This window comes from Camelus dromedarius, chromosome 25, assembly GCF_036321535.1.
Source record: "Camelus dromedarius isolate mCamDro1 chromosome 25, mCamDro1.pat, whole genome shotgun sequence".
In the NCBI taxonomy this organism is placed as follows: domain Eukaryota; kingdom Metazoa; phylum Chordata; class Mammalia; order Artiodactyla; family Camelidae; genus Camelus; species Camelus dromedarius.
Window position 1 is genome coordinate 4,935,865 of NC_087460.1, and position 23,073 is coordinate 4,958,937.

Sequence of the window (23,073 nt, forward strand, 5' to 3'; positions counted from 1 at the left end):
GGAAACTTGAACAAGAAGTCTGGGAGGGCAGCAGTACCCAGGCCATAAGTTTGGTTTGGGGTGAGTTGAGTTTGCCATGTCTGGTGAGCATCCAAATGGAGAGGCCAATGGAGAGACAGAGACCACATCTGGAGCTCAGGAGAGATCCGGGCTGGAGAGAAATGGTAAAGGCTGGCCACAGACAAAGGCCCAGAGGAAAAGAGCCTGGCCCACAGTCACTCTGGGTGTCTCAGATGCCTGCTGTCAGTCCACGGGGCCAATGACAATGCTTCAGGTGCCAGGAGCCCCAGAAGCACCCACTGAACTCCTCAGGGCCCTGGAGCCAGGGGCTGTGTGGCGGTTGCCACCACTGCGGTCACATGCCCACCGTCTGCCTCCCACCTCTTTCCCTGAAGCCCAGGCCAGCTTGTGGTATCACGGATGCAATCTTTCTCTCGCCACCCAACAAAAAAGCACAGTGATGCCTTTTCTTGGCACCCCAAGAGAAGCATGGTGGCACTCTGGCCTCTGGCCGGGTTCTGCTCAACGTTTTCCCTTGACTTTGCCATTTTCACTTTGACATCTTCCCTGAGAGGCAGGGGGTGGGGATCCTAGTCCTAGATGGTGACGCTGGGGGTTGGCCCAGGCCCAGGGCGTGGAGGAGCCTCACTACCAGGTTTCCTGTCTCTCGGTTTAAGCCTGTCTCTCGGTTTAAGCACGTCTCTGCAGAAGTAACAGGTGCCCTCCCCAGTGGGCTCCTGCTCCCAGCCCTCGCATCAACACACCTGTGCGAGAAGCAGAGGGGAAGAGAGACACAGGCCCAGAGGTAAGAGGGACAGATTGCTCCGTTCCTTCCAGCGGGTCAGGGAAGGGGAGGGGACCGTGGCAGCAGATGTGCTGCAGTGTGCTAGATTCCTGGGTCTCTGCCCACAGCTCTGACCACCTTCTCTTGCATTTTGTGAGCAGTGATTTCCCCACTGGAAGCTTCCAGAGGCTGGGAAATAGGCCACACTTCTCCCCTCGTCCCCACTGTGCACAGCTCAGTGCCCAGAGTGGAACGGGCTCCCCAGAGGCTTGGCAGAAGGTTGACTTGGACTCCGAGGGACGGGTGCTCAGGAGCCCCGGGCTGAGAAAGGCCATGAATCATGGGGAGTGGAGATGAAGACAGAGAGGGGGAAGAAGAGAAAGAAAAGAGGGAAGAAGGAGTGGGGAAGACATAAAAAGAATAAACAAATATTAAGGAGGGAGGAGTCCTAAACAAAAGACAGGAAAAGAGAAAACAAAGTAAAAGCAAGAAAAAGGGTGGAGTCTGTTCTAGAGACAATTCTCCCCTAAATCAATCTTCCCAATGACACGGTCAAAAACACCAGAACTCGTACTTGCAGCGTCTCAAAAGCCAAATGTTGGATGTCGCCGCCTTTCACTTGCTCCTTATGCGTGTTTTTATGTTTTTTGTCTACTTTTGCGGATTTTTAGGACTTGTGAACAACAGGTCTAAAGACACTTCCACTTCAGTTAGCTTTAAAATGATGAATGAAATGGGAAAGCTAACATTCCCAGAAAGGGTTGAAACAGCTTTTACGGATGACCCGCTGTGAAAGTGATAGATAGCCATATTTTTAGGTCATACGTCATTAGAAAAATGGGTTCTGAGGAATTGGCTTTAAGTGTCTCAGCTGCTCCGGAAGGGGAACCTAGTGGCGTTAGAAAAGGATTTGCAGGCCCTCCCTGGGCTTGGTGGGTTTGGGGGTGGACGCAGGAGGGGAGATGCCCTGCAAATGGGATGCCCTGACCGACGCCAGCCTCTCTGCCCTCAGTCTTGTCCCCTGTCCTGAGACCTCCCTGGCCTCAGCCCTGTTCCCTGGGCGTCCTCTGCCTCCTCTTCATAAGTGGATCCTGGGCCAGGGCCTCATCGTACAGTCAAGGCCCTCAAAATAGGAGAGGCCGCGTCCTCACTAATTCGAAGATTTCGCTCTGGGTGGGAAAGCTCTTCCTGAAAGCCCTGCTCTTGCGGGGCAAACTTTCTGGGGTGCGAGGCTGAGAGTAGAGCCTGATGGAGGAGTCTCCGCACCTCACTTCTGACAATGTCTTGCGCTGTGTGGAGTCTGGGCTCGTACAAAATGGCCGCCCTCTTCACCTCAGATGACAGGCTTCCTAGGGGACCAGGTCAGAGGGAACTCGAGATGCCTCCATCCTTCAGTGTGGGGCCACTTGGGTAGAGGAGGTCCACCCGAGATACCAGCTGGCTCTGGGCAGACGCCCCGCAGCGCCTGGGCCCTGATCCTGGCCCTAGTGGTGAGGTGGCAACCAAGGAGCTGGGTAGACCAAGGGCCTGGCACGTTTTAGGCACTTGGTACATGTTTGTTGAATGAATATCTTTGATGAAGGTGGGTGCGGAGAGGGGCAGGCGGGGGCCTGGATTCGTCAGCTCTGAGGTTGAGGTCTGTTCTACATCTTTCGGGGGATCGTGGAAGAGGGAGGGCTCCGGTCCCCCAGTGTGGGTGGCTGAGGCAAAGGAGAGGATGGTGGAGGTTGCAGCCACTGAACCACAAGGGTCCCTTCCAGGGACCACGTCTCGAGGAAGTTCATGTGAGGCGGGTGAGCAGCAGAGGGGGCGCGTGCGGTGGGGGTGCATCCCGCCGCTGGGCTGGAGGGGCTGATGGGGGGCCGTGGGGAGAAGATAAAAGCGCCTGCGGGACCACAGACTGTCACTGTGGTGGGCTGTGCCCTCTTCCTCACCTCCCCCCACCGCCTGCCGCTTAGCCCAGCTGGGCGGGGGGCAGCTCACGCCCTCCGAGGGTGTGCAGTGCTGGGTCAATGCTCTGGTCTTTCCTCACCCCACGGCTCCGCTCCTGCATGTGTCTCGCCTCTTAGAACGTGCTCATCTCTCTCCCTCTGCCCCGACCTTGTTTTGCACCGTCCTGGGCTTGGTGTGTGCCTGTACATCGCGTGAAGTGTCTCTGCTGCTTTAATGAGCTGCTCTGGGTCTCTCCGGGCCTTCCTCTTTCCCTCCCTCACTCTCGTCGCCCTCCCTTGGGGCTTCTGTGTGTTCCTCTGAATCTAGCCTTTTCCTTTTGTCCACCCTGCAACCATCTCCCTGGCATCCGCCCCTGGGCTCCAGGCTGTGCCCTGCAGGCTCCCTTTGCGTGGAAGCTCATAGAAGCCTCCATCTCTGCCAGAGGCCTTGGATGCCGGTTTCCAGGCCAGAAGGGACTAGAGCTCAGTGGCAGCCGGAGAGGGGAGGGAAGCAAGAGGAGAAGAGGCAAGGGGCACCTCCAGGGAGACCAGGAGTGCCGGGATTGCTTCCTGAGGCTCAGCGGAAGAGAGACACAGACGCAGGGAGGGGAAAGTGGAGGCATCCACTTGGGGAGGCACAGAAACAGGAGTGCACAGATGTAAGCAGAGCAACAGGGAGATGGAGGGAGGGAGGAGAGGGGACCCAGGGCCTCGGGGACCAGAGGGCCTCCCAGCCTCTCTCGGGGGACTGTGGTGTACAGGATGCTACTGTACTGGGGCAGAGCACCTCTGGGGAGGCTGAGGATGTGGGAATCAAAGGCCAGCTCTCTGGGGCGGCAGCGGAAGCCCCAGGCACTAAAGCAAACAGCAGCTGGAAACCCATAGCCTCTTCCTCCCAGCCTAGCGCTGGCGTGGGTTGGGGCAGGGCAGGGAGCTGGTAGCAGGGGCGGGTGACCCAGCATCACAGAGTGGGGAAGAAAAGGTGGCCACCACTTGGGGAGGGACAAGAATGACCCCTAGCCTTGCTCGGCCATTGGAGCTGACTTGGGACCCCAGGGAAGAGCTATCCCACCTGGAGAGTCCTCCAGCCTCTGCTCACCGAGGCCGCGGTGAATGTAGGATGGGGGCACAGAGGGAAGCATTCCCAGTGTGAGAGTGCCCTGCCCGCCCCTAAGTGCCTCCGTGGCCCGCGCTGACTTGTAAACAACTTCACCTGTGATGAAACCTCCTTCCTGCCCTCTTCTCCTCCTAATTCACTGGTTTAAAAAAATTCTGTCAAGCCCCTACCCTGCGTTAGGCCCTGAGTCATTCCTCTTTCATGCAGAGCGAGTGACCGGAGGGGGCTTTTTTTTTTTTAATTTCCCTCAAACATCATTAGAAGGACCAAGCCCCCAGCACCCATCAGAGTCCTGAAGGGGCAGGGCCGACACGGTGACTCTGTTGTTGTTGTATGTTGTTGTTGTTGTTGTTTAGGGGGGAGATAATTAGGTTTATTATTTTTATTGATTTAAATGGAGGTACTGGGGATTGAACCCAGGACCTGGTGCATTCTTAAGCATGCACTCTACCACTTGAGCTATACCCTCCCCCAACACGGTGATTCTGGAACCCAGCAAGGGTTTGAGCTTCAGGTAGGGAGCCACCTGACATGAGTTGTAGTCCACGGTGGAGGCGGGGAGCAGCGGCAGGGGTGGGGGGTGTATACAGCCAATGCCAGAAAATATGCCCAGAGCTGGAAGAGGATAAGGAAGAATTCCCTAACCTCTCTCACCGACCCGGCCCTCCCATCTCTTCTGGGTGTTTCTCAGTGGCTGACCCCAACCAGGCGCTGGAGGGTGAGGGGGCCTGGGCAATGCAGTGTGTAGGGGTCAGCCTCCTCCTTGCGGGCAGCCGGACAGAGAGGACGGAGAATGCCTGCGGGTGGGGTTAGGGGAGGTGGTGAGCACGGACTGGGATGACTTGGCTTCGTGCAGGCCGGTGTTCATTGGGTCCCAACACATAACTGACCCATTTTAGTAACAGAATTAATATATCTGAGTACAGAAAAAAGTCGTCAGTGAGTTTCCCTCTTCCGTTCAATTCAATTTGGTTTAAGTTAACCAAACACATCCTGAGACCCTTCTCTGTGCTCCAGCTGGTGCCACAGCTGGCACTGATGGCTGGACCATCATCTCCAAGAGCTGGTGAAGGAGAGGTGGGAACCCAAATCACTGCAACGTAAGGTAGCGGGTGGGCGCGCCCAAGACGGTGTCCACTGCTGGAGGCTGTGGGAGGCCACAGTGCGATCACTGCTAAGGAGGTCTCCCGGAGAGAGAAAGACCAGGCTTGGGGGTGCAGAAAAGAAGTCTGAATGCACAGGCTCTGGGCCAGGTCTGTGCCGACACTGCCTCCAAGGCCGGTGCCTCTCTGAGGTCTGCGAACAGTCTGGGCCTGGAGGTCAAAGACACTTGAGCCTGCCTCTGTTTGTCTGGTGGCCTTCCTTTAGTCTCTCCTCCCTCCGTGTCATCTGGTCCTGTTATCAGGTCAAGTTTCGTAAAGCTCTACAAAGACCACGTCACATCTCTGCTCAAAACACCAGCAGTGTTTGGGGAGGGTAGAGCTCTGTGGTAGAGCGTGTGCTGAGTATGCAGGAGGTCCTGGGTTCAATCCCTAGTACCTCCTTTAAATAAATAAACCTAATTACTCCCCCCCAACAAGCCCCCCCCACCAAAACCCAGCAGAGGCTCAGTCTCCCTCAGAGCCAAGCCCAAACTCTCCTCTCTAGCTCTGTCAAGATTCAAGGTCAGTCTCCACGTGCCTCCCCCGACCCCTGTCATCCCCAACAACTTCCCTCCCCAGCCCTGCCACTTTGCATCTCACAGTGGGGCGCCCCTAGCTTTCCTTTCCAGCTGGCTCATTGAGCCTGCATCTGACACCCAGAGGTTTTGAAAACACAGATGGTTGGACCCACCCCATTCCTGATTCAGCAGGTCTGGGGTGGGCCCGAGGATTTGCCTTTCTCACAAGTTCTCCAGTGACGTCTGCTGCTGACCTGGGACCACACGCTGAGAGTCACAGCTCCAGCCTAACGCTGCCCATTCCTCCAGATCCAATCAGAGTGGCCCCCTCCCCCACAGCCTCATCCACCTTCCAAGATTTGGGGGCCAAGCTCTGCAACAGCGTCTTTCTGCTCTTCCCGCTCAGAGTCCTTATAGGGTCGGTCTGACAGTGAGCAGGGCATCACTCCCGCCTCTTTCTCTGTTTCCCCTCACACCAAATCAGGCCCCACGTCCTGGGGATTTTTACCTCAGTGCTGTCCCTCAAGTCAGCCTCTTTGAGTCCCATCCCCATCGTGTCACCCAGATTCTCGCAATCCTGCCCCCTGTGCTTGGCCTCCTCCAGCTCATCATTCACTCAGCAGCGAGAGAATCCACCTTGCAAATCTACTCCTGTCCTTCTCTCCGTAAAATCTTCTACTGGCTCCCTAGTGCTCAGGGTCAAGGCTCAGCCTCCCAGCATGGCATTCAAGGGCCTTCATGACCTGGCTTGGCTCCCTGGTCCCAGTCCCCACTCATTTTCCACTTTGTCCGAGAATCTTTTTCTGATTCCACCAGGCAAAGAATGCACCCTTGGCCGGGGCACCGCAGGTTTGGGGAGTACTGGTGGGTGTCTGTTTAGAGGGCTGCACATCTAGGCCCCAGCCTGGCTGTCTGGGTCTCTTCGGGGCCACAGGCCCAGTGAATGCCTGTTAATTGATGATTTGTGTCTCCCCTAGGCCCTGCCCTGTCTGCTGGGGAAGGTGCAGGTCCCTGCCTGCCTCAGCAAGGCCACAATGGACCTGGGAACCTCTCTTAGGCACCTGTTCCTGGTGCTACAACTGGGTGAGTGCTCAGACTTGGGGCCTGAGTGCCAGGTGGCCTGGGAGGAGGGGCTGAGTGGAAAATGCAAAGTGGGGGTGGGGTGGAGGCAGGACAGCCACACCTGGAGGCCTGACCCTGTCTTTTTCCACCTAGCGATGCTCCCAGCCAGCACTCAGGGGAGAACAGTGGTGCTGGGTAAGGCAGGAGACCTAGTGGAACTGCCCTGCCAAGCTCCTGAGAAGAACTCGCTCTTCAGCTGGAAAAAGTCTCAGATCACGATTCTGGGGACAAGGGGCATGGGCCCCTTCTCGCTCAGAGGTAAGTTGGCTCTGCTCCCTGCTCCCCGCTCAGGGAGGACAGCACTGGAAAGTGAATACCCCTGGTGTCAGAGCCCAGCACCTCGTAGTCTCTGGGATCCCGGAGGGTTCTGACTGGCAGAGACTCAGGGCCCTCTCCAAGTCCAGAGTTTCCCTCTGCCAACTGCTGGTGGACCGGGAAATGGTATTTGGTGGTCTATTATAATTTCAATATCTTAATATTCATGGACTTGTTTCAATGGATATTAGGAAAGTAATTATCATAGAAACTTCATGATTTCATGATTAGTGTTGCTACAGGCCCCTGGTAATACTCTTTTGACTTCCATTAAAAGCTACGGAATGATTTTTCCCTAGCTTTTTTAAAGTGAAAAGCATTAAGATCTCAATACATCTTAGGAACATGCTTTGCAATAAAGGAGATTATGTTTTCACGTAAGATTTACCCTCATGCTTGCCTTTAAATACCTCTTCTTTCTTCTGTGTGTGGCCTCTAAAATTCAACACATTTTTGAATAGGAGCGTCATATGAGTCAAAAGTAGAAAAATGCCAGGGGGGCAGAGTATAGCTCAGGTGGCAGAGCACATGCTTAGCATTCACAAGGTCCTAGGTTCAACCCGCAGTACCCCCTCTAAAAATAAAGAAAGAAATAAACCCGATTACCTCCCCCTGACAGAAAAAAAAAAAAAAAGCCAATTAAAAAAAAGTCACCAGCATGAAATGTATTTTTGTAAATATAGATTTTATTTTATAAGCTTATTAGATATATCATTGTTTGCATTTCACCACTTATTTTTAATTAATTAATTAATTATTTAATAGAGGTACTAGGAATTGAACCCAGGACCTTGTGTATGCTAAGCATGCACTCTACCACTGAGCTATACCCTCCCACCCCATTGCTTATTTTTAATATTATATTTTTTAATTATGAAAGAGTCAAACATATATAAAAGTAGATTATATAATGAACCCCTCCATGTATCCCACTCAGCTTGAACAGTGATCAATTTGTGGACAATTTAGTTTCACATCTATCTCTGACCCTCCAACCACCATATTATTGTATAGCAGATACCAAACTTGTCTCATTTAATCTGTAAATATTTCAGAATGTGTCTCTAAAATGTAGTGACTCTTTAAAAAAATGTATCCACAGTATCATTATCACCTCTTAAAAGTTAAAAATAATTTCTTAATGACAATAAACATCCAGTGTTCAAATTTTCCCAATGGCCTCATAATACTATTTTTAAATTTAGTCTATTGGAATCAAAATCCAGATAAAAATTCATGCATGGTATTTGCTTGATATGCCCCTTAAATTTTCTTGAATTTATACATTTATTCTCCTTTTTTCCCCCCTTCTTGCAACGGATTGTTGAGGAAACCAGGCAATTGTTCTGTTAAGCTTTGTATGTTGTCAGTAGGAGCTGCTGTACTCCTGTGGTGTCATTTAGCATTTCCTCTGTCCCTTGAATCTGCTATAGATTGGTGGTTAGATCTAGAGGCTTGTTCAAGTTCATATTCAATTTTTGACAAGGTGGTGTTTTGTGCTACCAGTTTCATTACATCAGGAGCCATGTAATATCAATCACTCTTTTAGTGCTATTAAGATTAATCAGTGGTTCAAGTTGAGTTAAGTGATAATTATAGTAACATTATTTTTGTTTGTTTTTCGGTGAGGAGGTAATTAGATTTATTTATTTATTTTTGGAGGAGGTACTGGGGATTGAATCTAAGACTTCCTGCATGCTAAGTGTGCAACATACCACTTGAGCTACATACCCTCCCCACAATAACATTATTTTTAGTTTTATTTTTCAACAGTTGCTGCTGTTCCTATCAAGTGATACTGGCTTTCAGCTTATTACAGCGATATAAAATTTCCTTTTAAAATAAGTTAATTTTTTAAAAAGTGAATCCACTTATAGATGTTATGTAAATAGGACAGGTACATTTGGTCAAAATCATGTATGAGGGGAGGGAATAATTGACGTGTGGGAAATACAGCTCCAGTCTAAGACTCTGATTTTACTAGTGAGGAAGCTGGGGCCCAGGGAAAGGAAGTTTTTGCCCTGAGCTTTTGTGCCCAGTTAGAGGCAGAGGTGTGGCTAGATCTTAGCTGTGGCTTTGGTCTTCCGACTTCCAGCCTAGGCTCTCCTGTGGAGTCATCTTCAGTGCAGTGGAAGCTGAACTGGCCACGGTGCATGGGAAGCCATCTCTGATGAAAATGCATCTCCCCTTCCTGCCTCCATTGGGGGTATAAAATCTCCTCCTTTTCTGGCAGGAGGTTCTTGCTGGGCTCCTGGAGTCATGATTCAGATGCCCATGCTCACCCTTCAGGTCTGGACATGAAGAAAAAGGGGGAGATTGGGCTGGATCTTTATTGAATCAAAGCCACTTCCTAAAATTAACAAAACCCCCAATTCCTGATCTCTTTCTGATAAAAACACAAAGCAGAAACCAGCATATTAACCAGGCTGACTGCCCTTTACCTGCCTGCGTCTTCCCCTCCTTCAGACAGCTGCTTCAAGAGGCCCCTGATCAAACTAATTTGCGTCCGCCCCTGGGGTGGGCTCAGGGTGCCCATTACATAATGTATACCCTTGGGCAGAGCTCAGGACAATAATCTCTCAAAGCTTTTTTTTTTTTTTTGTCCTAGAATTTTATTCTGCTAAATTGCTTGAAATAAGTGGACTTTCAGCTGGGATTTTATTTTATTTTTTATTAACTTAAAAGTTAAATTAATTTGCAAAAGTAATACAGGTCCATGGTAAAAATTTTAAAGGGTGCTAACGACATACAGTGACAATAAATCTCCCTCCTACTCCTCATGTTTGTTCTTATAAGGACACTAATCCCTTCACCGTCATGCCTCATCTAAATGTAATTACCTCCCAAAGGCTCCCTCTCCAAATATAATTGCATTGACTGTTAGGGCTTCAACATATGAGTTTGGAGGGGGACACAGTTCAGTCCATAGTAACATACTTTTCCCTATTCCTCTCACTAAACACAGCTGAAAACCCCGCACATTGCATGCAGAACTCACTTAAGAAGATTCTGAAAGGTGTTAAGGAGAGGGAAGTCTGGTAGGGACCTCAGGGCCTGAGGAATAGCACAGTGGTGAGTTTTCTTTTTGTCTCAAATGCCCCAGTCTTGGGGCTGAAGAAGCTGGCAACCTGGAAGCTCCAGTGGGCACATGGGCACAGACAAAAATAACTTTCAAAAAAGCCTGCTCTCTTTAGCCAAAGGACTGGGAAAAGGAGCAACCCAGTGAGAAAAACTTCAAGACAATCACAAGTCTACTCCAGCCAAACAGGGAGGAGAAACTGTGGCCCCTCCTCCTCCCATGGGAGCAAAGACTGAATAGTAGCCTAAACTTCCACCCTCCTGAGGCTGTAATGAGGCACCCAACGCCCCCACTGAGATGGGATCAGAGGACGCAAGGTTGAGAGCAGGGCCATTCATCCTCACCAGCCAGTGACAAGGCTCCTCAACCCCTGCAATGTCAGTGGAGACCACAGGAGGGAACTGGCCTGCCGCCCCCATCATGCAGTCAGGAGGCAGCCCTCCTTGCTGGGGTGGTGTCAGAGGGTCTAGCGAAGAGTTAGGACTTTCACCATCACCCAGTGATAACCAGGCCACCTCCACCTCAGGGTCCATGGAGACCATGTGGGGAGCTGGAACTTCCACCTCTGAGTTATAAGGAGCATCCCCTTCTAGCACAATGGAGGATGAGAGGGGAACCCAGATTTATTCCTCTTCCCTTGTCAGAGTGGTGTCCAAGAAAGCCAGTTAAAATAGAAGGTTTAAATAAGATCCAGAATCTCATAACACTCAAATGTTCAGATTCCCACTGAAAATCACCTGTGATATTAAGAACCAGAAACATCTCAAACTGGATGAAAAAAAGAATCAACAGATGCCGCACTGAGATGAAAAAGAGGTTAGAATTATCTGACAAAGATTTCAAAGCAGCCATGATTTAAAAAAAAAAAATCCTTCAGCAAGCAATTATAAACATGCTTGAAACAAATGAAAAACAGAAAGACTCAGCAAAAAATAAATAGAGGATATAATTGAAAAAATGGAAATTTTAGAACTGAAAAATATTTATGTAGAAAATCTTAAGGAATCTACTTTTAAAAATTTCTTAGAACTAATAAGTGAGTTCAGTAAGGTTACAGAATATAAGATAAACATACAAAAATCTAATGTAATTCTATCTACTAGCAATGAACATGTATACACAGAAATTTAAAATACAATGCCATTTACAATTGCTCAAAAATACTTAAGTAAATATTATAAATATGCACAAGATTTGTGTTCTTAAAACTACACAGTGTTGATGAAAGAAATCAGAGATCTAAATAAATGGAGAGACATGCTATGTTCATAAATTGGAAGACTCAACACAGTCAAATACCAATTCTTCCCAATTGATATACTGGTTGAACACAATTCCTATCAAAATTCTATCAAGATAAACAAACAAAACAATTCCAGCAAGATTTTTTTGAAGATACAGATAAGGTTTTTCTAAAATTTATATTGAAAGCAAAAGGAACTCAAAGAGCTAAAACAATTTTGAAAAAGAAGAATAAAGTAGGAGAAATCAGTCTATCTGCTTTCAAGACTTATTATACAGATAGAGTAATCAAGACTGTCATATTGGCAGAGGGAAAGACACATAGATCAGTGGAGCAAAATAGAAAACCCAGAAATAGATCCTCAGAAATATGCCTAACTGATTCTTTTTTACAAGGGTGCAAAAGCAATTTAATGGGGGAAAGACAGCCTTTTCAATAAATGGTACTGGAGTAATTGGACATCCATAGGTAAAAAACAAAATCAACAACAACAAACATTTGACCTAAGTCTCAAACCTTACTTTATTTTACTTTTTATTTTTGGTGCTGGGAAGTAATTAGGTTTATTTAATTTTGGAGGAGGTACTGGAGATTGAACCCAGGACCTTATATATGCTAAGCATGTGCTCTACCACTTGAGCTATACCCTCCCCGGAACTTATTTTAAAATTAACTTGAAATGGACTATAAACTTAAATGTAAAGTGTAAAATTACAACACAGAGGAGAAAATCTTCAGGATCTAGACTAAGCAAAGAGTTCTTAGACTTGACACCAAAACCATGATCCATAAAAGAGAAAATGGACAAGTTGGTCTTGATCAAAATTGAAAACTTTGCTCTGTAAGAGACTTTATTAAGAAGAGGAAAAGACAATTTATAAAATGTGAGAAAATATATTCATACTACATATCCTATAAAGGACTAGTATCCAGAGTATGTAAACAACTCTCAAAACTCAATACCCCAAAACCAAACAATCCAATTAGGAAATAGACAGAAGACGTGAACAGACATTTCACCAAAGAGGACATAGAGATGGCAAATAAGCACATGAAAATGTGTTCAACATCATTAGTTGTCAGGGAAATGCAAATTAAAACCACAACAAGGTATCGCCACACACATATCAGGATGGCCAAAATAAAAAACAGGGACAACATCAAATGCTGGTGAGGATGCAGAGAACCTGGTTCACTCTTACATTGTTGGCGGGAGTGTGAAATGGTACAGCTGGTATGGAAAACGGTTTTGGCAATTTCTTTAAAAAACTAAACATGCAACAACCGAGCAATTGCATTCCTAGACCTTTATCCCAGGGAAGTAAAGATGTACGATCACACAGAAATCTGTATACAACTGTTGATAGCAGCTTCATTCATAATAGCCAACAACTGGAACAACCCAGATGCCCTTTAATGGGCGAATGGTTATATCCATACCATGCACTATTTTTCAGCAGTAAAAGGAACGAACTATAGATTCAGACAACAACCTGGATGAATCTCCAGAGAATTATGCTGTGTGGGAAAAAAAAAAAAAGCTAATCCCCAAAAGTAACATACAGTGTAATTCCATTTATATAACATTCTTAAAATGACAAATTACAGAAATGGAGAACAGATTAGTGATTGATTACCAGGGGTCAAGGAAGGAGGAGTCTGTGAAGGAGGAAGGGGGTTTGGCTAGAAAAGAGCAACATCCTTATGGTGCTGGAAATGTTCTGTGTTTTGATTTGTATCAATGACAATATCCTGGCTGTGATATTGAGCTATATAGGGTTTTTTTTTTTTTCTAATTTTCTGGGGGAGAGGTAATTAGGTTTATTTATTTATTTATTTTTAATAGAGATACTGGGGATTGAACCCAGGACCTCGTGCGTGGTAGGCACACAGTCTATCACTGAGCTCTACCCTCCCCCTGCTATATAGTTTTGTAAGCTATTACCTTTGGGGTGACCTGGGTCAAGGATGCTCGAGATCTCTCTGCATTATTTCTTACAATTGCATGGGAATCTACAGTTATCTCAAGATAAAAAGTTTAATTTAAAAAATCACTAGGGTGAAAAGACGAGCTTTCATAATTTCAGAACACAACAAACAAAAAGAAGGAAGAAGTTCCGCGTTTGTACGTTTAGAAGGATGACAAGCACATTTTGTCAAGTGGAAAGCAAGCTATGCATGTGATACAGTCCCATGTTAATTTAAAAATTCAGTGCCTGTGAGTATATGTCTTCATGGACAAAGAAAAAAACATGGAGGAATCCACATCAAATTGTTCCCAGTAGTGTCAGGAGGGTGGGCCAAGGGAGCAGGGTAGTGTTGAGTCTGTATGATTTTTGTAGTTCAAATAACTAACCTAAAAAGTAATGATTATCTTAACACAACTTTATGTATTTTTCAAATTATTTATTAAAAAATTTTTTTTGAACAGGGGCTTTTATCGATTTAGGTTTTTTGTTGGGGGATAGGTAACGAGGTTAATTTATTCATTTATTTTTAGAGGAGGTACTGGGAATTAAACCCAGGACCTTGTGCATGCTAAGCATGCGCTCCACCACTTGAACTATACCCTCCCACCCTTAACACAACTTTGAAAATGTATACTCATGAATGTTTTCCCTTTCATGAAAAATTATTTCTAAATATCATTTTTAGTGCTAACCTAATAGTCCATCAAGTCAATATACTGTGATATATAGCCATCGTCCTTTTGTGTAATGTTGTCCTCTGTTAACAACACTAATTATTTTTGTACCTCCATTTGGGCTTGCATTTTAAAACTATTGTTTTAAGGATAAAGTTCTAGAAATGGAATTAAGGATATGCACTTTTAAGAATAGTTGGTGTATATGGCAAGATCTCTTCCAGGAAGGTTCCACCCACTTACAGTAAATCTAGATAATAGCGTCCCCATGTGCCTCTCCCCCCAGCATCCTTTGGCACTGAGCAGTATTATCTAAAACTTTTTTTTTTTTGCTAATTTGATGGTTGAAAAATATATCACAGTTGTTTTAATTTGCATTTCTATGATCTCCTGTGAGACTGGAACAATGTCCTCCTTTCTAAAAATTCTTACCTCTTTTGTGTCAATGTTTTTGTTCTGTTCCTGTGATATGATTTTCCTCCAGAACAGCCCCTCTTCCCAACTTCCTGATCTTCCTGACTCCTCCAATTTCTGAACCCCAGAGTCAGGTATTTTTCTCTACTTCAGTCCCTGGTTTCCCATCAGTCACTGACTATGGCCACTCCTTCCCATGGAATTGTTCCTCTGTTTCATCTCCTCTGTTCTCGTGGAAATGCCGCCATCACGAGCCAAGGCCACATAGCCCTCACCTGGATTACAGTGGAAGCTTCCTGACCATTCCCTCTGCTAGTCTCTGCTACCTTGATTCCCTTACACCTACTACAGCCCTGGCTTCCAAAGTGATGCTTTGCACCTGTCACTCCTTCGCCCATTAGATTAAGCCTGGAAGCCTCTGCCAGACTGTCACCCCCTCAGCATCTCTTCCTGCAGCTCCGCTGCCGGAAACCTCCACACCCGGATGTTTTCCTCCCTGCCTTGAGGTGGTTGCCAGTACTACTTTCCTGGAGCTTTTCCTCCTTCCTAGATGTCCTTGCTGCTCCCCTTGCCTCTAGTCTGCTGCCTGTACTCCTTTTAGGGCTTAGTTCAATACTGGTCTCTCCCACGAAATGATCCCAGACTCACCCATACTCTTAGACCTTTCACAGAGTACCGTCACTTTTACAAAGTGTGGAACGGTCTGCACAAGGGGATCATGATGAGCCCAGAAGACGTTTTAAAAGGGAAGCAAGGAGGAAAAGTTATTTTAGGGAAAGGGTGATATGTCTCATTTTGAACCAACTGAGTTTGGAGTGATGGCAGGACATTCAGAAGAAGTTGTCTCTTGGGCCACTGGAATGTGGGCCCAGAGTGAAGGAGAGAGGCTGGGGCGGGGATTCACCTGCGGAGCTGACAGAGGATGCTGTGGAATTTAGAATGTCTACAGAGATGGGGAAGAGGATCCAGAACAGAGTCCAAGGTGGCATCTAACGGAGATAGCAGAACAGGAGTGCCAGATGAAGACAAGGGAAGGGTGCTCAGATATGCAGGAGAGAACCCAAGGAGGCAAGAAGAAGGCAGAACCAGAGAAGGCTCTCCCTCAAGAAGCATGGTAGATTGTGAAAGGACTGTAGTAGGACTTCAGAAAAACTGGGGAGCTAGCCAGTGCGTAGACCCAGGGGAGAGAGCAGGTAGGGTAGGGACTCCTGTAGGACAGATGGAAGGGGAGGTGGGCGAGGGCTGGAGGGAAAGCTGGGGTTGGGTGTGAGCCCAGGGCTGCGGGTTATCTGGAAAGGTCTCCTGGAGAGGATAAGCCTAAGCAGTGGGAAGGGGCTGGGAGGTCTGGAGGAGGGGAGAAGGGAGGATGAAGGCTGATAACTCCTCTCCGCATCAAGGCCAAAATAGGGAGAGCACCAATGACCTCTCGGGGGGGTAGAGGCGGTGCCCAGGGGGTTGAGGTGGGGGGCTTTCTCTCAGCCGCCTTCACCCCATCCCTCCAAACATGCATTCCAAGGAAAAGGCCATGTGTTGGCTACGTGAACTCAGCTTCTAAAGCCCTCCTCTCCAGGAATCCTGGAGCTGCTGCTGTACCCAGAAAATTTCAGCTAAAGAGAAGAGCTTCTTCTTGGTGATGGTTGTTAGTTTTAAGGAGGACACTGGAGGAGGCCACATGTCCGTGCCTGAGGAACTTTCTGGAGACAGTACTATACAGTGTACCCAACAGGCCTGAATTTTGATCCTGGTTCCACCACTTACTGGAGTCAAAATCCAAAAAGTAGAAAAGGGCAAGTGAAAAGCCCCTCCCACAGCCATCTCAGGGTGTTCATTTCCTCTCTTCAGGGACTGCCAAGGTGACCATCGTCTTACGTTCACCTCTAGAAATACTTGTTTATAGACATGGCAGGATGGATAGGTAGATAGATGACAAATAACCTTCTTCCTCCTTTTAAAACAATGGTAGATATTGCTTTATTCAGTTAGTGATGTTTCTTGGATATTATTCCATCTCAGTATATAAAGACCCTCCTCTACTGATCGCATCGCTCTGAATGGCTGACCTCTGATCTATTTAACCTCTCCCTTCGTGGTGGACATTTAGTTCTGTATGTGCCTCTATAATTCTGGTAGACATTCCAAATTACCTTCCAAAGAAATTGTACTGGTTTATGCTTCTTTCGATAATACGTAAGCAAGAGTTTGGGCGACGACTTAATTCTCTGAGCCTCAGTTTCCTTATCTGCAAGATAAACAAAACAGCACATGTTGCTTTTTAAAAAATTATTATTATTTAAAAAAAATTTTTGTTGACGTACAGTTGACTTGCAATGTCATATTCGTTTCCTGTGCACAGCATGGTGATTCGATTGTTTGAGATGATACATATAAAGTATTTGGCACGTAGGAGTTGGTGCTCCCTAAATGAGGATATTATTTTATTTGGGATTAGTGAGATATTGTCCTGGCCAGGTAAATGAATGTGCTGGGACCTCCTCGCCAGTCTGGGGTTCTCAGATTAGGACGAGGGGCAGATTCTGCCAGAAATTAGCAACTCAGATCAGAAGAGTCGTGGGCACTGCCCTGGCCAGTGGTGCTGGGTCTCCAGGGTACCGCAACCTCCTCCATATGGTGTCCTCTCCCAGGTGCCTCCAAGCTGAGTGCTCGCGTAGAATCAAAAAAAAACCTGTGGGACCAAGGATCCTTTCCTCTGATCATCAAGGATCTTGAAGTAACAGACTCTGGGACTTACATCTGTGAAGTGGGGGGCAAGACGACAGAGGTGGAGTTGCTGGTGTTCAGACGTGAGTGGGGCAGGCCTGGGACAAGGACACCTCCAGCCAGTCTCTCTTCTACCTTGACTCCCAGCCCTATACCCAAACCAGGGCCTGAGCCGGTGGCACCTTAACGTCCAGAGACTGATCAGACAGGCTACCATGTCTCCTCAAATGCTTCTCAGGCCTTGGGTCGGCAGAGGGAGACAAAGAGACCTGGGGTGAGGGATGGAGTGGGGAGGAAGGCAGGAGACAGAGAAAGAGGTAAGAGAGACAGGGAAGAGGGGAGTGGAGGGAGAGGGAAACCCTGCCTTGGATGGGGGCGGGCAGAAGGGACAGAAGGGAGATGCTGGGACGGAGTAATGGAGAGACACTTTGGGTTTCCTGGCTTCTTCTCTTCTCCTGGGGGTAGCGTGTGTGTGACACAGGCGGCCTGCTCCCTCCACAGTGACTGCCAGCTCCGACACCCGCGTGCTGCTGGGGCAGAGCCTGACCCTGACCTTGGAGAGTCCCTCCGGTAGTAACCCTTCAGTGCAATGGAAGGGTCCGGGGAACAGAAGCAGGAAGGAGGGCAAGAGCCTGTCACTGCCCCGGCTGGGGTTGCAGGACAGCGGCACCTGGACGTGCACCGTCTCCCAGGACCAGCAGACACTGGTGTTCACCAGGAACATCCTGGTGCTGGGTGAGAGGCGCTCCCCTCCCCTGCAGGCTCCCCCCTGCCTTGGTGGCTGACAGACCCTCCCTCGGCTCTCACTGCTCTGGCTCTCACTGCTCTGTTCCTGGGTCGGGGGTAGGGGACAGAGGGAGGCCAGTGCCAGGGCCCCCTAGAGCGGAAGTCTGTCCTGAGGGGTATGCTGGGTCCTCTCTTCCTCATGGAGCTGATTTATACTCACCTTTCAGGGTAGTGGACCCTGAGGAAGGAAGGGACAGAGGCGGTAAGGATGTCAGGGGCTCCGAGATCCCCAGAGGAGTCCCCAGAGGACGAAAGTCAAGCGCATCTATCTTCTTTGTTGCCTCAGCTCCCTGCCCCCCAACCAAGTTGGCAATCCACTAACTCAGGGACACTAATGGCAGCAAGCCAGCTCTGATGAAATTTGATGTCGCATCTTCAGAATCCTGAGCTAGGTGCTGTGAGGGAAACCCAGGGCCCAGAAGGCAGGCTCTGCCCAGATCCTGTCCTCTGGGTGCTTCCGTGACACATAGTACGGTAGTGCAGTGGGGAAGTGCGTGGACTCTGGTTAAAATCCTGGCTCTGACTTAACCATGTGGCCTGGGGCGAGTTGCTGAACCCCTCTGGGCTTTGGTTTCCGCACCTGGAAAGCAGGGATGGTGGAGCCTACTTTGTCATGTTATGGGGAGAAGTAAACTATGGAAGGCACGTGGTCAGCCCGATTCAAGTATCTGCTCTTATCTTGTGAGGCTGATAAATTATGTATCCAAGTGGCGCAGGCCCAGTGCCCTCTGTGCTCCAGGATCCAGAAGACAGAGAGGCCCCTTTGGCTGGGCTGTTCCAGGAGGGCTTCTAGGAGGAGGAGGCACTGCCACGGGACCCCCTGGGATGGGGAGATGAGAGAGGAGATAGAGAGGCAGAGGGGCATTTAAGGGCCTGAATGGCAGCCTCGGTGTTTGGACTCACCCGGTCCCCTTCCATCTCTGGGCTGCCCCCACTGCGTGCCTGCCCTGCCCTGTATGGACCCAGGTTCTCTCCCCTCCCCGCTCCAGCCTTCCAGAAGGTCTCTAGCACAGTCTATGCGAAAGAGAGGGAGCAGGCGGTGTTTTCCTTCCCACTCACCTTTGAAGACGAAAGCCTGAGCGGGGAGCTGACGTGGTGGCCGGCGAAGAGGGCTTCCTCCTCCGAGTCCTGGATCACATTCTCCTTGAAGAACATGAAGGTGTCTGTGGAAACGGTTCGCAAGGACCTCAAGCTCCAGATGAGGGAGAAGCTCCCGCTCCACCTCACTCTGCCCCAGGCTTTGCCGCAGTGCGCAGGTTCTGGAAAACTGACCCTGGTTCTCACCCAGGGGAACAGGAAGTTGCATCAGGAAGTGAACCTCGTGGTGATGAGAGGTGAGGAGCAAGGCTGAGATGGGAGGGCGGGACAGGCCCCGACAGGGACGCCTAAGCCCTGCCTGCCTGATGGAGCTGAGCAAGGGCCCTCTGGTTTGGGGGCTGGTTTTGAACTGAGGCTGGAATCCTCTGTCCTTCCCTGACATCCAAGAGCCAGCCTAGAGTGGGCGCCACTGGAATTCCCAAGGGCAAGTGCTGAGAACCAGGTTCTAGTTCCGTGTCTATCCAGCCCTCTCTGACCCCAACTCAGCCCCTCCCCTCTGTGGGTTTTCTTTCTCCTAAAGAGGATAACGAAATCTGCTCTTTGTATGACACTGCTGATGCTAAGGTCAGGAGCTACACGGAGGCCTGCACATCCTTATCTCCTTCGTCATCATAATAACCTCTCAGATAATAACGGCTAAGACTGGATGCTTAGTACATGCCAGGCCCCACTCAAGAGCTTTATATATATTTGTCCTTTTAAATTATCGTCTGGGGCTCAGGTTGGTAAGTAACTTGCTCAGGGACACACAGATAGTAAGCAATGGGGCTGGGATTCAAATCCAACACTGCTGAACCTCAAAAGCCGCATCCCCTCTCTTAAAACTGCATGAAAATGTGCTCTGAGAGGCTGAAAGAGGGGTGCTGGCGTAAAGCATCATTTTGATTGTTCTGCGGAATCCCCTTAGAGCACGGAGGTGCCGGGAACCCAGAGGCCCAGGCTCCCAGCCTCAGGCTCTTGTCTCTCTGCAGTGAATAAGTCCCAGAACAATTTGACCTGTGAGGTGCTGGGACCCAAGTCCCCCGAGCTGACACTGAGCTTGAAGCTGGAGAACCAGAGCGCGAAGGTTACAAATCAGCAGAAGCTGGTGACAGTGCTGGACCCTGAGGCAGGGATGTGGCAGTGTCGACTGAGTGACAAGGACAAAGTCCTGCTGGAATCCAAGGTCGAGGGTGAGTGAGGGTCCAGGTTCCATGTCCGAACCCTGAGCTCCTGCCTCCAGGGCTGCAGGACCCTCCCAGGGCTGGGACCACCCAGCCACCCAGTTCCTCTGAGATGAGTGGGTTATAGGCAGGTGCCTGGACACAGGAGTCCAGGTGAGGGGAGGTGGGGTGTGGTCCTGGGCTCTTGCAGTCCTGTAAGTTCCCACCTCCCTAAGCTCTACAACCCAGGAACGGGGCCCACCTGGCCAAGAGCCCTCCTCCCTCGCTCCTCTTCAAACCCAGACACACACAGATCCCCGCCCCCCCCACATACACAGACACGCATGCGCACAGCACACCGCCTGGACTGCAGCTTCTGGCTCCCTAGAGTGCCCTGTAGTCCCAAACCTTGAAACCGCTTCCCCAGCCTTTCCCTTCAAGCTCTGGTGGAGGGCCCTGAGCATCCTGCCCATTCTTCCAGCCCAAGGGTCAGACTCAAGTGCAGCTGGGCAGCAAAGCCTTCCTCGGGCCCTCCACAGTGCCCTGTGCCCTGCCGGAGGGCAGCGAGCTCACACACCTCTCTCTCTTGCAGTTTTGCCTCCCGTGCTCACCCAGGCCTGGCCAAAGCTCCTGGCCTTCGTGCTGGGTGGCATCACAGGCCTCCTGCTTCTCACGGGGTTCTGCGTCCTCTGTGTTAAGTGCTGGCGCCGCAGGGTGAGTGAGCCTCCTCAGACCCCCCTCGCACCCCACGGCGAGCTCGAGCCCTGGAGGCCTGTCCAGCAGCAAGGGTACCCTGGATCTGTGACCTGCTTCTGCTCCGGCTCCCGCTGCCCACCGCCAAGCTCCCCCACTGCAGGCTGGGCCCTGTCCCAGGTCCCATGCGGAGGGAAAGACAGGAAGGAGCAGAGGGAATTCTGGGACAGATGGCCACAGTCACTGCCTCTCCCCTCCCAACCCTCCCCACTCCGCCCTCCAAGGGGCAGCTCCCTTTCGGAGGCCTGGGACCCTCATGACCCCTCTCCTTCTCCCTGGACAGCGCCAAGCAGAGCGGATGTCTCAGATCAAGAGACTCCTCAGTGAGAAGAAGACCTGCCAGTGTCGCCAGTAAGGAACTGGGGGGCAGAGAGGAAAGGGAGGGGCAAGGTGGGGGGAGGGGAGGAGATGGGGGCTACAGGGAGGTGAAGAGAGCTGAGAAGGGGGCAGGGGTGGCCCAGGAGGTAGGAAACAGGTAGAGGTGGGGGACAGAGGTGAGGGCCAGCAGGCCTGGATATGTCTGGATATGGTACCCTGGCTGTGGCACTGGAGGCCATCCCTGCACTGGAAGAGAAAGTTGGGGTCTGGGAGCCATGGAGGCCCCAGGCAACAAGGAGCTGGGGAGGAACAGATTTGTTCCTCTTTTTCTTTGCCCCTCCAGCCGGCTCCAGAAGACCTATAATCTCACTTGAGGCCCCGGCCAGGAGGAGGTCCCACCTGCAGCATCCCCAGCTGTCTTCCCCTGCCTTCCTGGGCCTGCAGACCAGATGAATGTAATCCACTGAGTGCCTCTGGCCACCCCCTGCCCTCCTCATCCATTGTGGGCCTTGGTTCTCCTCTTCCAGAGGCTTGCTGGCACCCTCTCTTCCCCATCTCCTTTTCACTCAAACTCTGGCCCTTCATTGATTTCTTCTCGACTCTCTCCCTCACTGCTCACCTGGATCCCAGAGGAGCATGTAGGACCAGCCCTGCCTGGCCTGGAGGGGGAGGCTGGGTGTCTGAAGCACGAAGCACAGGCCTGTCATTGTACGGGAGGAGACCCTGGGACCAGAGGGGGCAAGGACTAGCCCCAGATCACACAACCGGTCAAGGAGAGTTCAGGATCCAAAGGCTTCTGACTGCCAGCCTGCTCTGCTCCATTCTACCTGTCTCCCCCTGCGTTGGCAGAAACAGATTCACATCCTGACCTGACACAGACAGGCGCCCAGGCACGCTTGTGCACACACACAATTCTATATCACCCAAGCAGCACGGCTCGGTTTATAAACCAGTTTCACATCCTTTGTCTATTTGAACCTCATGAACATCCTACAAGGCTGGTGGTGACAGGATTGAGATTAGCATCTCCAGCTGATAGACTGGAAATGGAACTCAGAGAGTCAGATGATGGCCCTGGTTCACACAGCCAGTAAGTGGACTAGCCAGGACTCCAGCCCTCTAGTTCCACTGCTGTCTCTTGAACACGGGGACAAATACCACATAGATCTCTGCAGCTGGCTAGTCACAGATGCCCAGCATGTACTTGGATTCACAGGAGCCCTCCAGCACAGGGAGGTTGCCTCAGAGAGTTCAGGAACCTGCGGGAGGGCCTCCCTGCCTCACCTGCTGGCAGCCTCCCTGTTCCCAGGGCACAAAACTGGCAGTTCTCCTAATTAGGACACAGGCTGGGAGCACAGGGCCTGTGGGGGAGAGTGTCCAGCGACCCACTACTCACCTTGTGGAGAACCTTCTGGAAGGTGAGCTTTGCCAGAGAGAAGGGGTGGGGAGCTGGCCAAAGACTGAACCCTCTGAGGGGACCTCCTGTGAAGGCTGACAGCCCTGGGCCTTGGTCCCCCTGCCCTGCACCCTCCTTCATCCCTCTCCCAAACCACTCAGGACACAAGAAAATTGGGGTTCCAAGTTTTCTTCTTCCTCCTCTCCTTGATCCATTTCTCTCAGGACCCCCAGCCTTTTCTGTCTCTCTCTCCCTTCCCTTCCTCACTGCCTCCTGCAGTCCCTACCTCCTTTTCCTTTTCCCTTCTTTTCCAGCTTGCCTCTTCCAGGAAGAACACCCAGTTGCCGCCAGGGCTCCCCATGGCTTGCTCTGTATTCCTGCCCACTCCCCACCCCTGCCTTCCTGTGCTGAGAGAAAAATACAACATACTTACAGTAAAGAAGATGCTGTTCTGTGTGTGTGTGTGTGTGTGTGTGTGTGTGTGAAAGAGAGAAAGGGAGAGAGAGAGAGACAGACTCTTCTCTGGGGACCTGGAAGCTTCTGATCTTTGGGA

The 23,073-nt window shown here is 50.0% G+C and overlaps 1 protein-coding gene across 1 annotated transcript; it reads left to right on the forward strand.

Annotated features, from left to right (window-relative positions):
- The first annotated feature begins 647 nt into the window (after positions 1-647).
- Positions 648-22,958, forward strand: CD4 (CD4 molecule). The gene is made up of 10 exons (XM_010990846.3): positions 648-805; positions 6,470-6,575; positions 6,708-6,872; positions 16,952-17,110; positions 17,529-17,762; positions 18,803-19,147; positions 19,883-20,083; positions 20,646-20,767; positions 21,090-21,157; positions 21,468-22,958. Exons 2-10 carry the CDS (start codon positions 6,527-6,529, stop codon positions 21,496-21,498), a joined length of 1,374 nt encoding a protein of 457 aa, XP_010989148.3. The 5' UTR covers positions 648-805; positions 6,470-6,526; the 3' UTR covers positions 21,499-22,958.
- Positions 22,959-23,073: the final 115 nt, after the last annotated feature.

Coding starts and splice junctions, on each gene's coding strand:
- CD4 (XM_010990846.3), top strand. CDS start 6,527: ATGGACCTGGGAACCTCTCTTAGGCACCTGTTCCTGGTGCTACAACTG. Junction 6,576..6,707: donor GTTCCTGGTGCTACAACTGG/GTGAGTGCTCAG, acceptor TTTTCCACCTAG/CGATGCTCCCAGCCAGCACT. Junction 20,084..20,645: donor GCTGGAATCCAAGGTCGAGG/GTGAGTGAGGGT, acceptor TCTCTCTTGCAG/TTTTGCCTCCCGTGCTCACC.